Source organism: Olea europaea, unplaced genomic scaffold, assembly GCF_002742605.1.
Source record: "Olea europaea var. sylvestris unplaced genomic scaffold, O_europaea_v1 scaffold1252, whole genome shotgun sequence".
NCBI lineage: Eukaryota > Viridiplantae > Streptophyta > Magnoliopsida > Lamiales > Oleaceae > Olea > Olea europaea.
Window position 1 is genome coordinate 393,093 of NW_019229960.1, and position 15,433 is coordinate 408,525.

Sequence of the window (15,433 nt, forward strand, 5' to 3'; positions counted from 1 at the left end):
TGGGGGTTAACACCTTAATTAGCAAGCTTAAAACGTTTGGTGATAGGGGATTGAAGGCACTAGGTAACCATGCATTGTCTCAGTATGGACATCAATCCTTTTCAATCAACATGAACCCATTTTGTACATTTTGTTTATACTCAACCTGTTACAAAACAATTTGTGAATTGCTTTTTCATCAAATGTGTGACAAACAAAGTTTTCGTACATAAAACATGTTGAACTACCTCATTTAAAAGTTTACGAGTCAAGTTTTGAACTGATTCTTTAACAAGTGTAACTTGTGGTTAAAACTCGCTTTTTTATTAAAGGCCTGATATGTGAAATTAATTTTAGTAAATTGTGGTGGTGAGACTTAAAACCAAGATATTAATTTGATTATTTCGACGCCATGTTCCAGCTCATCGTCTAGAAGTTTAACATTGAAGTACTGAACTAACTCATCGGGTTGTAGCTTGATTTTTTTTATTAAAGATATGGTACATGAAATTTTAAAAAATGAGCGACAATGACACTTGAATTTAGAATGTCTACATCTATAACATGTTGCACACCCCGATTTTGATGGAAAAAAATGTATATTTTTATATTTACATTTTATTTCATATTTAACAGTTAAAGATAAATAAGAACTTTTAGGATTTCCTTGTCAAAACTGTTATATAGCAGTATTTAATTTTCAACAGATAATTTCACTTGCAAATCACTCAAAAAGTACAGTTGGACCAACAGCTTAAACAGATCAATTTGTCTATCTGCTAACCCCCTAATACCTAAGTAACTCCAAATATAAATACTTGTTCTTTGTTTTTGCACCCATCCAAGAAATTATTAGCCCATCAAATCAACTTCATTCTCTCTTATTTGCATACCATACAATCAAACCACAATGGCTTCTAGCTTTCTAAAACTTTTGCTCTTTGTTCTTACAACTTTGTGCCTTATTGTAGAGCTTGCACTAGCCAAACATGCAGGGATAACGAGGCGCTACAAATTTGATGTATGTGATTCATCGCATTTTAAGTGAATTCTTGGATTCACCAAGTTGCATTACTAATAGCTTTCTTGTTCATTAACGAAATATTTGTGTACATAAGTTAATCTTTTGTTGTTTAATTTTCTTTATGTGTTTACAGATCAAAATGCAAAATGTGACAAGGTTGTGCCAAACAAAGAGCATTGTTACTGTTAATGGCCAACTTCCAGGGCCTACTATCATTGCAAGGGAAGGTGATAGAGTTATAGTTAATGTGGTTAACCATGTTCAGTACAATGTCTCCATTCACTGGTATGAAACCATACTAAACTATGTACCTCACTATTTCCCAATTTGGTAGAGATCAAAATTAGATTTTTAGTAAATTTTAATAAAAGTTGATGAAATATGTAGTTGAAAAGTTGAGGGTCTCACAAAATATGTAATTAAAACTAATTGTTAACTTTATCTTAGATTAAAATATATATTTTAATTTTCACCAAACAGATGATAGTTTTGAGTAAAGTATTTGTACTAAACACGTTCCGGTGTAAACGACAGGCACGGAATCAGACAACTTAGGAGTGGATGGGCCGATGGACCAGCGTATATCACTCAATGTCCAATTCAGACAGGCCAGAGCTATGTGTACAACTTCACTGTAACTGGCCAAAGAGGGACCTTATTTTGGCATGCCCACATTTCCTGGCTTAGGGTGACAGTTCATGGAGCAATAGTAATACTTCCAAAAAGAGGAGTTCCCTATCCATTTCCTCAACCCTACAAAGAAGTCCCCATCATTTTTGGTAATATTTTGGCAGATAACATCACTCATTAATTTATAGTGAAACATTGGTTGAGAAGATATAATCCTAATTTTTTGGATTATAGGTGAATGGTGGAAGGCTGATACTGAGACGATTATTAGTCAAGCACAGCAAACTGGAGGAGCACCAAACATTTCCGATGCCTACACCATTAATGGCCTTCTGGGACCCTTGTACAATTGTTCGGCTAAAGGTAAACACTATGCTTTGAATCAAAATGTGGATGTTGAATCAATTACATGAAATTTTGGCGCGTAATTTCTGGTGACATGGTTAAATTTTAAAATTGAAATTTTTTTCTGTGATGTAGATACCCTTAAACTGAAGGTGAAGCCAGGGAAAACGTACCTCTTGAGATTGATAAATGCTGCACTGAACGACGAACTTTTCTTCAGCGTTGCTAACCACAACCTCACTGTTGTCGAAGCTGATGCAGTCTACGTTAAACCTTTTAAAACAAACACAGTTTTAATCACACCTGGACAGACAACTAATGTCCTTCTGAAGACAAAAAAGCATCATCCAAATGCGACTTTTCTTATGGCTGCTAGGCCTTATGCCACTGGCCCTGCTTCATTTGACAACTCCACCACTGCTGGAATCCTAGAATACCATAACCCTTCAAACAAAACCAGGAAAATAAAGAATTTTCCTTTATTAAGACCTTTGCTTCCTCTGTTCAATGATACAACTTTTGCTACAAAATTCGTTAATAAAATCCGCAGCTTAGCCAACTCGAAATTTCCAGCCAAAGTCCCCCAAACAGTTGATCGGCGCTTTTTCTTCACGATAGGGCTAGGACTGAGCCCTTGCACGAATCAGAACCAGACTTGCCAAGGCCCAAATAACACAATGTTAGCAGCTTCTGTCAACAATGTGTCATTTGTAATGCCTAGTACTGCTCTGCTTCAAGCCCATTTCTTCAATAAATCCAAAGGAGTCTACACCGCTGATTTTCCTACCAATCCACCATTCAAGTTCAATTACACGGGTAATCCACCAACCAACATTATCGTGACAAGTGGCACAAAATTGGCGGTGCTTCCATTTAACACGAAAGTCGAGTTGGTGATGCAGGATACAAGCATAATCGGTGCAGAGAATCACCCCCTCCACCTCCATGGCTTCAATTTCTTCGTGGTAGGTCAGGGTTTTGGCAACTACAATCCCAATACTGATCCAGCCAAGTTCAATTTGGTTGATCCAGCTGAAAGAAACACGGTTGGTGTGCCATCTGGGGGGTGGGTTGCTATTCGCTTTCTTGCAGATAATCCAGGTACAATGTACATTCATTTTTAACACAACAATATGATACTAACATATTTTTACTAAGTTACCGATTACAAATTCATAAATTTTGATAAATGAATAGGTGTATGGTTCATGCACTGTCACTTGGAAGTCCATACAAGCTGGGGACTGAAAATGGCATGGATCGTCATGGACGGAAAGCGCCAGAATCAGAAGCTGCCGCCTCCTCCATCAGATCTTCCCCAATGCTAATTGGGATTTTCGCTTTCTTGTTATTATTATCATTCTCTTTTTCGTTTTTCAATTTTTATATTCATTCTTGATTTCTTAAACATAGAGACTTTTAGCTTTAGCTTAGTACAAATGATTATGCATCCTTCCACCCTGGAAACACCCGTTGGCTGGGGATTTTGGGCTGTTTTACTAGGATGAATTGTATTGCTTTTATTACAACCTTTTTGTAATGTAACTTTTGAAGTAAGCATAATGAATTTTATACAGGAAATTAATCCTTTTATTGCCTTGTTTCGATGTGGAGTCACAATCAAAGCAAGCCTATTTTCAGATGAAGGGTATCTTTCAATCTAATGACAGGATATTATTTTATTCCTAGAGTTTTTGAACATCTGCCATGAAATTGACGTAAAAGGTTATGGGATTTGAACAAGAATACAAAATTTGCATAATAATCTCAGTTGTGTCATTTTTTTATCAAGCTTCATTGCTTATTATCCAGAGTAACGCTATTCATTCAGGGGTAGAGCAGCACCCAACGAGTTCCTACTATCACCCGTGCTAGATCCACCGAAAAATTTTATTTTTCTTTAAATTGGACAGTCGTTCATATTCTTCAGAGTCTCCTAAATCTTTACCGTATTCATCGACAAATAATGGTATCTATCGCTTTTTCATAAGTAGTATGTATTTGTTATTTTTGTTATCTTATTTAGCATAACAATTCATTGAAAAATTATATAAAATAAATTTAATAATCGAATAATGAAATAGGAACGCCAAATGTTTAAAAATCAACAAGAATGACAGCTTCTAGATAGAAAGACAACATAGTAAAGGTTAGAAAAAAGTTAAAGTCTTAGGTTAATGAAGACAACTCCAACCCCATTTGAGTAACTTAACCCTCGCACCGGTTCACCGATCAAACGGTTCACCGCGTCACTTACTAGAAAATAGAACCTCAAGAAAACCCACCCCTCTCCTCTCTCCGAGTTCCTGGACCAACACGAATTTTCTCCACAACAGCCACCGGAGACGCCGCCGTAAATTGACCTTACGCCGGTGACTCCACCACTTTTCAAGAAAAAATAGAATTCGATAATAAAATAAAAATTTTTAAATGGCTCGTGGGTTCAAATTCTCATTTCACGTCAGTCTGGTTACAGCGGCCATTATTTACATCTATCTGTCGACAGTGTTTGTGTTCATAGACCAGTGGGTTGGACTTGGGTCCTCGCCTGGTATGATGAATGCCGCCGCCTTCACATTTTTGGCAGTCATGTGCATCTACAGCTACCGTCTCGCTATCTTTACTGATCCGGGTCGGGTCCCCAGCTCATTCGTGCCCGACATCGAGGACTCTGAAAGACAGATCCACGAGATCAAGCGCAAGGTCACTTTCCTTTTTCTCACTAATTTTCAATCTTATGTACACTTACATGTGTGTGTGTAAATGTATGTTTATTGATTTGAAAAATGTCTCCTTAAATGCATTTATCTATTTAGATGTTGTGTTGTTATGATCTAATTTTCTGGTTTAGTTTGGACTGTATAAAAATTTTAAGTTCTTCTATTTATCTTGACTATACATACTTGTAACTTTTGTAATTTTAATTTTTAATCGAATTTCTTGTTCATTTAATTAAGGATTTTTCTTTCAATGCTTGTGAATTGGTTTCAAGATTCTTCCCTTTTATGAGGAATTAGTCTGTTTAACTTTTTATTTGATAATGCAGTTATTGATTGATCTGAATAACTTATCCCCAATTTAATAGCTTTGATCAATGATTATATAGTTCTTGATCTGCAATGATCAGCTAAAAAACTTGGAAAAGAATACGTTTATGGAAATTCTGCAGACCTTCATACGGCTTTCGATTTTTAATTTTTTAATGTCTGCATTAATGGTTGATTGGATTGCTATTAGATTCTGTTCATTTGTGGAAGATCACACTTAGAGGAGTAATGCTATTAATTATTACTCATTAGTAGTGATCGTCAACCATCTAGCTGGCGTTAGGCTTCCCTGAGGACAACTGGCATTGGAGTTGTGATGCATTTAATTCATTGGATAATGAATCAAGGGATTCATTACCTCCTAGGTTGGTGATATTCCACTTAGAGATGTATAAAGTATAAACAACTTCTTCTGTCAAATCTCCTATTCTTTTGGGGAAGATATAAATGGATATTGCGAATAGAACGAAATATAACGAGGGAAAAAATAACAACACTATTACGTCAAGAAGGCTTGTAGGAATGCTTTTGTTGCTATACAGTTTTTGGATTTTTTTTGTTCAGTGAAGAGCAACTATTTTAAAGCAATATATGGTAAATCGGACAGCTGCAATGGATTATATACAGCGCCCGTCTTTTAGAGTTCTAACTTATAAGTGAGATGAGCCGCCTTACTAGCTTCCAAGTTGAGGCTGAGCTGTTTAGCTTGAGCCGGCTTGGAAACTTGACAAATACTAGGTCAAGCTCAATGTAGGGCTAGCAAGTGCGCAAGATGGCTCACAAGTTTCTAATTATTCATTTCGTCATTCTACCAATATTAGGTAGTTAATTAGATCAAGTTATATTATTAATTGTTTTATTCTTATAATTCAATTTTTAGCATTTAGGTTTTTACTAAAATGAAGCAAACTACTACAGACTTCATGCTTAAGCTTGAGCTTTTATTTTTTAGTCAAGCCGAACATGATCCTAAAATCAATGTAGAACTAGTAAGTGTGCCACCTGGCTCACAAGTTTCTAAGTATTCTTTTCATCATACTGCCCCTTGTTAGATATTTAATTTTTATTGGGTTAAAAGTGTTAGCTGTTTTGTGCTTATTATTAATTTTATAGCATTTATCTTTTTTACTAAAATTGAAGCAAAATTACTATAGGCTTCGTGCCTATGCTTGAGCTTTCATTTTTATAATCAATCCAAATCCTTGAAAGTTAAAGCTCAATTGAGCTCGAGGCCTGCTCAATTCTTGGTTAGTAATGTTCTCTGGGGAAGTTTACTTTATCGGTACTTAGATTGTGGTCTTAATAGTAGCATTCTAATAGGTCTATTATTTTTTTTGGGCATGCTAAGCTGTAAAATGAATCGATCCTTTGATGTAGTAGATATGATTTTCTAGGAAGTGATTATAATTTAATCATTTCTGGACAAAAATACTGTTTATCCACACATTTCGTGGGTTCCACTTATTATTAACACATTTTGTTGAATCCACAGCTTATAATCACTTCCCCGAATATGCACTATAGTTTGACCCTTGCGCCTTGTATCTCTATTTGGGTTTTCCCCATTAACCATTCTTGGTGAATCTTTGCTAGTTTCTTTTTTTCTGGAAAGCTTAACATAGTCAAACAATTGATATCGAACGTTATATTGGCAGCCTCTGCCATTAGTAATGCTGATCTTGGTAATTGCTGAAAGTTCCTTCTTCCAATTTCTTTTGCTAATTGGTTTCAGTCAACTTTAATAGCACTAATATTATACTACGAAGTTTTCATTGAGACAGCCCAGGTTATAGGCTCGTAGCTTACTGTTTGGCCCCTGGCAAACTAACCTGATTTAAGATGAAATAAAACTGTCCTAAAAACATAAGGTATAGACCTATGTGAAAACTTACCCAATATCACCAATGACAACACTTATTTTTATAACATCTTAAATCTACTTATGCACATTCAAGACAGCCCAAAAAAGTCAAATTAATACAACAAAGACAGGAATTACACTCAGAGACTCAGAGCTTCGTGAGTTACCAGATGTCATGCTGGTGAGAAGTTTCCTCATTGATGAAAGACTATTTAAGAACGAGAGCACCTATGCAGGATGACTCGGCAAAATTAATGTCATTTATCTCCATCTAGTTGTCTTCTGCCAACTAAACCCTGTTTGTACGTGTCTTGAAAGAACAAAGATTTTATTATACTCATTTTTACTGCAATGCATATGTGGCTTAAATGGAAGAAAATCTTGTGTGATTTACGATGTTGGTTTTCTTACACTTGAAGATAAGAATGAGCTGAGGGTTTAGAAAATGAAAATGACAATTCACATGATCATGATAGGGCTGAGGGTTCAGAAAATGAAAATGACAATTCACATGATCATGATCATGATATTTTTTATCTTCAAGATGAGGATTGAGCTTCATATGGAACCTGAATCTTTTTGTGAATTATTTGTGTAGGGCGGGGACTTGAGATTCTGTCAGAAGTGTTCTCATTATAAACCTCCCCGCGCTCATCATTGCCGTGTATGTAATAGATGTGTCTTGAGAATGGTATGTCTGGTTTGAGTTACTGTTCACTTTTTTTGAATCTCCTTGATAATGTATTAAAGTTTTGCCTCTTGATGTAAGGATCACCATTGCATGTGGATGAATAATTGCGTAGGCCATGCAAACCACAAGATCTTCTTTGTTTTCATTGTTTATGCGGTTCTAGCATGTATATACTCCCTGGTATGCTTTTACCTCCCTCCATTTATATTTTCATTCCATTTCTTACTCGTCTTGTTACATTCCATCCTTCGATGTTTTAGCTTGACATCTTATCAGAAGACAGACAGTCGATCTTTTCGAGCAACCTATTTAAAACAGCCAAAGAACCTTTTTTATTTCAACTAATTGCTTATGTAATTTCAGGTTTTACTCATTGGTAGTCTCACAGTTGATACTGAGGACGATACTGAAGATTCTTTCAGAACTGTATATGTAACTTATCCTGAATTTTTTTTCTTTTTTCCCTTTTATTATTATTATTATTTTTTTTTTTGGTTGATGAAATCCTTTTCTTTCGTTTCTGTCACAAAACAATTTCATGTCCAGGTGATTTCAGGGTTACTGTTAGTCCCATTAAGCTTGGCATTGGGTTTTTTTGTTGGTTGGCATATTTATCTTATGTTAAAGAACAAGACTACAATTGAGGTTTGCATTGACCCCAGTCACTTGGTGATAGATGGTTTAATAATTTCAACTGAATTGACTTTTAATTCTTCAAACTGACAGTACCACGAAGGTGTAAGAGCTATGTGGCTTGCCGAAAAAGGAGGGCATCTCTATTCACATCCCTATGATATAGGTGCTTATGAGAATTTGATATCTGTAAGTTATCTCTTTTTCCAATTATTTTGCCTTCACTATGTTTTCCCAAGGATCCCCTGAAAAATTACTTAAGCCCTAGTGTGGCACATAATTTGGTTGACAAAGTTAAGCTGAGCGGATATGGATTTTTGCCAACATATTCTTAATTCTTCCTAGAGGTGGGTTTCAACTACAACGTGATGTAAATGGATGTAGTTTCTTGAATCATGTTGAACATCGAAATATCTACTCGGTTGTTTGACTTTGTTTTGCTTGATGCTACAGATTCTTGGTCCAAATTTTCTTTGCTGGGTTTGCCCCACATCAAGACATGTCGATTCTGGCCTTCATTTTCAGACAAAATATGATAAACTTGTTAGAACATCGGCTGAGGAGTAAATCTGTTTTCCCTGTTGTCGAACTGTACTCTAAAACTACAAAATCATGTGCAGTTAAAAAAAGATGTATTTCCTGCTCTCTCTCTTTTTTTTTTAAGTAAAATTATCCTTTACTGGTATATACTATTTCTACTCTGCTTTAGGCTATGGAGGACTGGCACAATGGATGTTTACGGCTCATAAACAACCTAGTTGAAAGGAATGAGGTTTAGGTTCAAGGTTATGATTCTGAGATAGTTTAGTTTCATCTTTCCTTTCTGTCAGCCTGTGGCACGTGAGACTTGGAGTCACAAGGTTTTTCTTGAAGAATCCGGGCCTGATGGGTTCATTAAAACTTTGGATTGTAGACTAACATACATTATCATGTACCAAACAGATTTAGGATCCTCAGACTGTGAAGTAACTTTCAGAAATTATCATAGCTGTTCTGTGGTGTTATACTTCTCTTTCCATTTCATGTATAATTCGTTATTGGCTTGTTTGCTTAGTTGGATTGTGCAATATTGGACTGCGTGAAGGAAGAAAAATATGATTTTACTACTGTTTAGTCTTTTTCGACACTGCTTACCAAACATAGACCACAAGGACGTGAGCACCTTAGCTTTAATTATTAAGTGGTATCATGGATGTTTGTTACCTCTTTTAGCTTTTGGAAAGTTCTGTGTCCTATTTCCCATTTCTGATGTAAAGATAGCAACTTGCAGGCTGTAACTTTTCTGTTGAAAGATGTTTAAATTCTATACTTCTTGTAGTGGAAGATAAGATGGCATGAGCATACACAATCCACCACTAGAGTGGAAAAGTGAAATGTCTTCTTTTCCTAATTTGAAAAATGGAATGAAAGTACAATAATCAGAGATATTGCCCTTGTTTGAGCTCCATTTTTTTCACCAAAATACATTTTTAAACAGTGATTTGACATCATTTTAACCATACATTTTTCAATAAAATAATATTATACGCAAAAAAAAAAATTCCGTATTTTCTAACCACACATTTATCATCAATACACTATTCAAAAATTCATTTTTTTTTCCCACCAAAATGGGGCTCAAACAAGGGCATTATTGATGAAATTAGAATAAAACATATTTCTATATTTTGGAACTGAGATTATGAACTTTGTCAATAATTCGCATAAGAAACAATGTGGATTGGTACGAGTGTTGTAGTTTCTTCCTAGATATTTAAAATAAAAATAAAAAATCAATCATATGAGTGGCTCGTTTGAGATTGTTGGACTTTGATTCCATATCAAGCCTTGATATTCCATATATTTTTATTGAGATTAATTAAAAATAAAAGTTAAAATTAAAATATAGCTCAAACCCAAATTTCTTGCAATCGAACTGTCTGGCGGTCCAGCCAATAAATTTTTTGGGCTGATTTTATATTGGATTCATGAAAATGATGGCATCGTACGATTCTGTTACATTTCATATCCGATTCTACCGCAATACAAATTTTTTTTATAATGTTGATCAGTTTTTCTTGTTGGAATGAATCGTGATTTTAACAACCAAGGGGCATGTAGAGAGGGACAAGCCTGGGCTATAGCTTAGACGTGTCCAAGACCAGTGGGAAAAGGATTTTGATATTTGTAACCGTCAGTATACACTCCCCTCACATCGAGGTCCCACGCACAATAAAAAAATGCGTGCCCCCCCCCCCCGGGGGGGGGGTCAATCCTTTATGATTCACTTTTCTTGATAACCAGCGCTCTTAAAACCAAAGAGCCGGACAAAAAGGGAAAAAGTTCTGCTTTGCTAGTTCTTGTGTCTAAACTTTCTTACAGTTTAAAAGAAGGCAAAAATTATTCAATAAATGTTGGGTTTTGATACCCAATAACTCCTCGGTCTATGATGTAAAATCGGTTTTTGTTATCAGTCAGCTTGGACCAAATGGCTGAACGAAATGTCAACGTCACTATTAGAATGACCCAACCCCAAATTGTATGGACCACTAAAAGTGACCTAATTTAATAGTGTCGCTCGTGGGCCGTTTCACCTCTACTTGGAGGGCTTTACATTGTTACCCATTTTGGAGCCCATTGACTTGAGTGTTGGGCCTTCGGGCCGTGACTTTAACCTATACCTAACTTACCATATTTGGACTCCTTACTTGGGCTATATACTTTCTTCTTCTCACTGCCTCCATATGAACCGTTTGTGCAATTGTAGCTTCTCCCCGTTTTTCTTCTGTCTATCCGGTTGTTCTTCACCTGTGATTACTTTGTGATCATTTCCTATGTGGAATAATACATCTTGGTGAGCTCTTTGTGGGCAAGTAAAGCAATCATGAATAGAAGAAATCGTTTTGGTCGATTGGATTTGAGTTCGATTGTGGTGTTGACATTGGTGAAACTGAACCGGGAAAATCCACCAATTGAAGGTCAATTATTCAACAATAAAAAGTGAGAAGAATGATGATACAATATTTCGTCACACGATATTACGCATCTCAATTTGAAAAGATTTCAGCCAATTTATTGTTGAGTTGTAACTTCTTCTTTTTTTGTTTATTTATATACTATGTTGTTATTACTCCAATTTCGAACTATCTTTCTCCCAATGTCGCGCAAATTTGAAGTCATTAAGGGCAGCTACACAAAGCAAGTAATTCGCTTGGATTTTTCATCTTTGGTTGATCTAATTTTACGGTGCTACGGGCTATAGCACTTTCCTTGAGCCTTGAAACTTCAATAGTTAATGTTGCACTGTAATTTTTCTGTCATATATGAATTTTATTAGTATACTAACTCTTTTTAAATTTCAGCCTACCTCGAAGTAAACTCCTGGCTCCACTCTACTCCCCCAATGTATTGAAAGATTAAAATTAGATCTTCATGTTAAGAAAAGTGTGTGTTAGACTTACTCCATCCAGAAGAGTGTTTACATCTAGACAGTTTTCTTGACAAGGTCTACTTTAATTTTTGCTACATTAGCTAGACTTAGTTCTAGAAATGTTGTATTCGAGAAGAACATTTTTATAAACATTGTATGTTTCAAATAGAAACGTCAAGCACTTATGTGCATTTTTTTCATATTTAATGGTCTTTAATTGAGTATATACTTAGCAATCAACTGCTATACTATAAGGTAATGCTTTCGGCGTGTAGTATCGGAAAATAAGTTAAAGACAGGAGTTTTAAAAATAAAATTTGTTTTATATTGTCCAGAAGAGTCTAGTATACCTTACGAAATGCATTATACAATTTTTAAGGTCGTGGTTGGTTTGTCATTTTCGGCCCATTTTTCATTTTCCGTTTTCGAAAACCCGAAAAACGCGTTTGGTCCGTCGTTTTTGAAAATGCACTTTCAAAAACGAGTTAAAATTTATAATTGAAAATGTAAAACGACTTTTTATCGTTTTCAGCGTTTTCAGTTATAAATGTCGAAAAAGCGAAAAACGGGCCATTTTCAGAGAAAACTAAAAGTCGTTTAGAAAATGAAAATGAAAAATGAAAATACAAATCAACCACTACCTAAAGTTTTGACGTAGAACTTCGGATTGTGAAAGGAAAATCGTGATTAAATATCGTTTTCATGACAAGATATTCTCAAGATTCTTTTTGCATACATGTTTTTAAGAAAAGGAAAATGTTGATTAATTCGTGACAAGATATTCTTGAGATTTATTTTGCATACGAGTTTTAAAACTTTTGTAACAATAACAGGAATCACAGGCTAGAATTGGGACTTAAAAGAGGTCCAAAGAATTTTTCTGCAATGAGTGGTGAAGACATGAAATGACAATTGCTGTCGAGTCAGATTTAGAACTAAAGATTGAAAACACATGGCTATTTTGGATTTGCTTATTTTGACGACTTAAATGCTTCTATTTTCCAAGGATTATATAAACTTACTGGGTGCTATCTGGGGTTGGATTTGGATAGGACTCCATTTTCAATTGTAAAGATGAAATTTGGGTGAAAAGAAAACGAATTTCAAAGAATTAAATTGTCTAGAAATTATTTTCTTGAAAATTGTAAATTATTGTGTTTGATTGGTATAATTTTTAACGTGAAATTCGTTGAAATAAAAGTTTTTTTTGTGTTCGTTTGGCCTTGTTTTGTATAAAAATTGTCAATTAAAGGAAAAGATTTTACTGGTATTGGGGATGAAATTTGTTTCCATTGCCAAAAAAAAACAAAGACAAAAATTCAATAAAATCATCTATCTTTTAGTGTTCGTTTGACTTTGTTTTACATAAAAATTATCAATTAAAGGGAAATATTTTTTTACAATGATTTTTAGAATTTATTTCCAAAAAAAAAAAAAAACACTACAGTAGCTGGAAATTGGAATTCTCAATTCCAATTCAAGGAAAAGGTGAAAATTGGCTTATGTGGCAAGAAAGGTGGAAAATAAATTTTAGGGAAAATTTTGCCAATCAAACAACAAAAAATTGGAAAAAATAGAATTTCAATTCTATTTTCCTTGGAATTCCATGCCAATCAAACATGGCCTTATTTCATGCGGTGAGATTATTAGAATAATAATGGCTTCAGCTTTTGAGCATCATTGGAATTTGGATGCCTCTAAAAATATTTAATGCTGATTTGACAAAATCTCTGCTTTTAATTCTGCTTCATATAGAAAAAATTCTTAAGAAATTTAGAAAAACACTTGCCCCCCTGTTTTTAGCCCTGGCTTTGAGCCTGGGCGTGCAGCAATGCTCAGAAATTTATTGAGTTAAGTTCCTCTAAAAACTCTTTTAATCAGACAAAATAATTCTTAAAAAAAAGTATTTAAATATATTCAAAAGCAGTTTCTTAATCTCATAAATAGATTTTAACTATTCAAAAGCATGCTATATGAGCCCTTGATATTTAGGCCCCGTTTGGTACACATTAATGTAAAAATGAGAATAATACGGACCCCACACAAAAGATAAAAAGTCAATTATGATAATTTGATGTAATGGATAACGGTCATATTTTTTATTTTAATGGGTAAATAATGAAAAACAAACGGGTGCTTAATCAAAATGTTCTTCAGAGTGAACTTTGTGTATTTATTAGTTTTGAGTATTCAACCGTTTCATGTGAAAACGTGAATGAAAGACACATATTTGAAAATCAAGGAGACGATCGGTCACAGGTTGATGCAAAATATCTATTGCCTATCATTTCTTTTGTTTAAAAGCTACTTTGCCATCGATGGATTGTGACATTCAAATGGCTCTGATTGGTTAGGCTACCGGACAATGACTATTGTAGATTGCATTTGCTCTTCCTTTTCCTTTCAAAGCAAAAATTTGCTTTTTTACTTAGAAATATTGAAATATGTAAAATATACGAAATTGATTATGCAAGGCACATACAAATTATATAAGAGATAATAAATCATAGGATCAACGCTCATGTTATCCAAGTTTAAACGCAATTAAACTTGGTAAATATTCTTGAATCCATTTTGTACCATTATTTGTCAAAGAATTTCACATCTCCATGAACGAGCACAAATAGAAGAATAGTCACGAAGAAAGTGTGGGTTGTAACAAGCTCCTTGAAATTTTACGTAGTTTTTAAGGGTTTAAAAATTACTCCTTATTGGATCATCCGGAAAACTTTTTAAAACTTAAGTCAAGATTAACAATTACATTGTAATCACAAATTTTATTAGACACACTTTTCAGACATATACTCCATTAACTTTTATCAAAATTAACAAAAAATTTGATTTTTATCTAAATCATTTTTGGGAAAAGAAGGCTCATGTTTAGTTTTCATTTATTATTCAAGGGTAGATGATTGAAAAAGGTCATAATTGTGGCCCCTATAAAATTGAGATCTAAATCTAAAGTTTTGGGATCTTATCATGGTGTATGAGTATTAAACTCATAATGCACGATGCATTTTGGAAGTAATGCACTTCAAAACATATATAATAATTTCACAATTATAGTAAAAACAAAAAAAACAAAAACAAAAAAAAAAAAACAATAACGTTTCTTTTCCGAACTCAAGTACAACTTCTTTAAATCCCACATAATACAATCTAGTTGAAATTATCTTTAATAATTTAACAAAATAATGGAGGCTTTGTATTTCAGATTTTGTGTAATTTAACAAAGTAAAGTGGACCACATCAACAAGCTTTTGGACAACTTGAAATGCCTCTCATTTTTCTATTCGTTGCGCGAGCCAACTTGCCCAACACCCTTCTTTAATGATTTTGGTTTTTGGTTTTCTTTTTCAAGAAACAAGTTAAATGGCCCTTTCTCGCCATAGATCGGCTACCCAGACCTTCTACTTTCTAAACTGTCCAAGGTCTCAATTCTCAAACCAATTTTATTCAGCATGGGTCCTCTCACATGTGAGGAAACTGTATAACTTGATGTACAGAAGAGCCTGCACCAAGCATTGTTCTTTTACACTTGTGATACGGTGAAGCGTAACGTGTCAAACCTGTTATTTAATTGATAATAGAACTAATCGGCTTCTCTTAGAATCTTTCTTTCAAATTTATGGGCGACTTGTATTTAATAATAGCCCCTTTTATGAAAAGCTAATATCGAGAGGAAACCAGTGTCACCTAGAGCAAAATATGTAATTCTCAAATTAGGAAAAGTTGGAGAGATTGAGACTAAAAATATATAGAGTGACATTCCTAACAAAAAATTTAAATTTTTTTTCACATTATTGTGCAATTT

At 34.3% G+C, this 15,433-nt stretch overlaps 2 protein-coding genes across 3 annotated transcripts; both read left to right on the forward strand.

The window, feature by feature from the left end:
• Window positions 1-821: 821 nt before the first annotated feature.
• Window positions 822-3,571, forward strand: LOC111374466 (laccase-17-like). Its single transcript, XM_022997134.1, has 6 exons — window positions 822-1,000; window positions 1,137-1,288; window positions 1,538-1,782; window positions 1,868-1,996; window positions 2,114-3,079; window positions 3,176-3,571. The coding sequence occupies exons 1-6, from the start codon at window positions 890-892 to the stop codon at window positions 3,304-3,306; spliced, it is 1,734 nt and encodes a 577-aa protein (XP_022852902.1). The 5' UTR covers window positions 822-889; the 3' UTR covers window positions 3,307-3,571.
• A 584-nt stretch (window positions 3,572-4,155) lies between these two features.
• Window positions 4,156-9,317, forward strand: LOC111374467 (probable protein S-acyltransferase 16). 2 transcript variants are annotated; one of them, XR_002699147.1, is made up of 8 exons: window positions 4,156-4,681; window positions 7,485-7,577; window positions 7,656-7,757; window positions 7,941-8,009; window positions 8,124-8,222; window positions 8,304-8,399; window positions 8,664-8,842; window positions 8,920-9,317. XR_002699147.1 is itself a non-coding variant. In XM_022997136.1 (7 exons), the coding sequence occupies exons 1-7, from the start codon at window positions 4,409-4,411 to the stop codon at window positions 8,775-8,777; spliced, it is 846 nt and encodes a 281-aa protein (XP_022852904.1). In that variant the 5' UTR covers window positions 4,156-4,408; the 3' UTR covers window positions 8,778-9,317. The 2 variants fall into 2 exon arrangements, 1 of the variants encoding a protein (XP_022852904.1); XM_022997136.1 differs by having other exon boundaries at window positions 8,664-9,317.
• Window positions 9,318-15,433: the final 6,116 nt, after the last annotated feature.

What these genes read in the sequence shown, in the direction of transcription:
- LOC111374467 (XM_022997136.1), top strand. Translation starts at nt 4,409, where the DNA reads ATGGCTCGTGGGTTCAAATTCTCATTTCACGTCAGTCTGGTTACAGCG. An exon ending in TCCACGAGATCAAGCGCAAG is followed by an intron (nt 4,682 to 7,484) that starts GTCACTTTCCTT and finishes TTATTTGTGTAG; the next exon opens with GGCGGGGACTTGAGATTCTG. An exon ending in ATAGATGTGTCTTGAGAATG is followed by an intron (nt 7,578 to 7,655) that starts GTATGTCTGGTT and finishes TCTTGATGTAAG; the next exon opens with GATCACCATTGCATGTGGAT.
- LOC111374466 (XM_022997134.1), top strand. Translation starts at nt 890, where the DNA reads ATGGCTTCTAGCTTTCTAAAACTTTTGCTCTTTGTTCTTACAACTTTG. An exon ending in TACAATGTCTCCATTCACTG is followed by an intron (nt 1,289 to 1,537) that starts GTATGAAACCAT and finishes TGTAAACGACAG; the next exon opens with GCACGGAATCAGACAACTTA. An exon ending in AGAAGTCCCCATCATTTTTG is followed by an intron (nt 1,783 to 1,867) that starts GTAATATTTTGG and finishes TTTGGATTATAG; the next exon opens with GTGAATGGTGGAAGGCTGAT.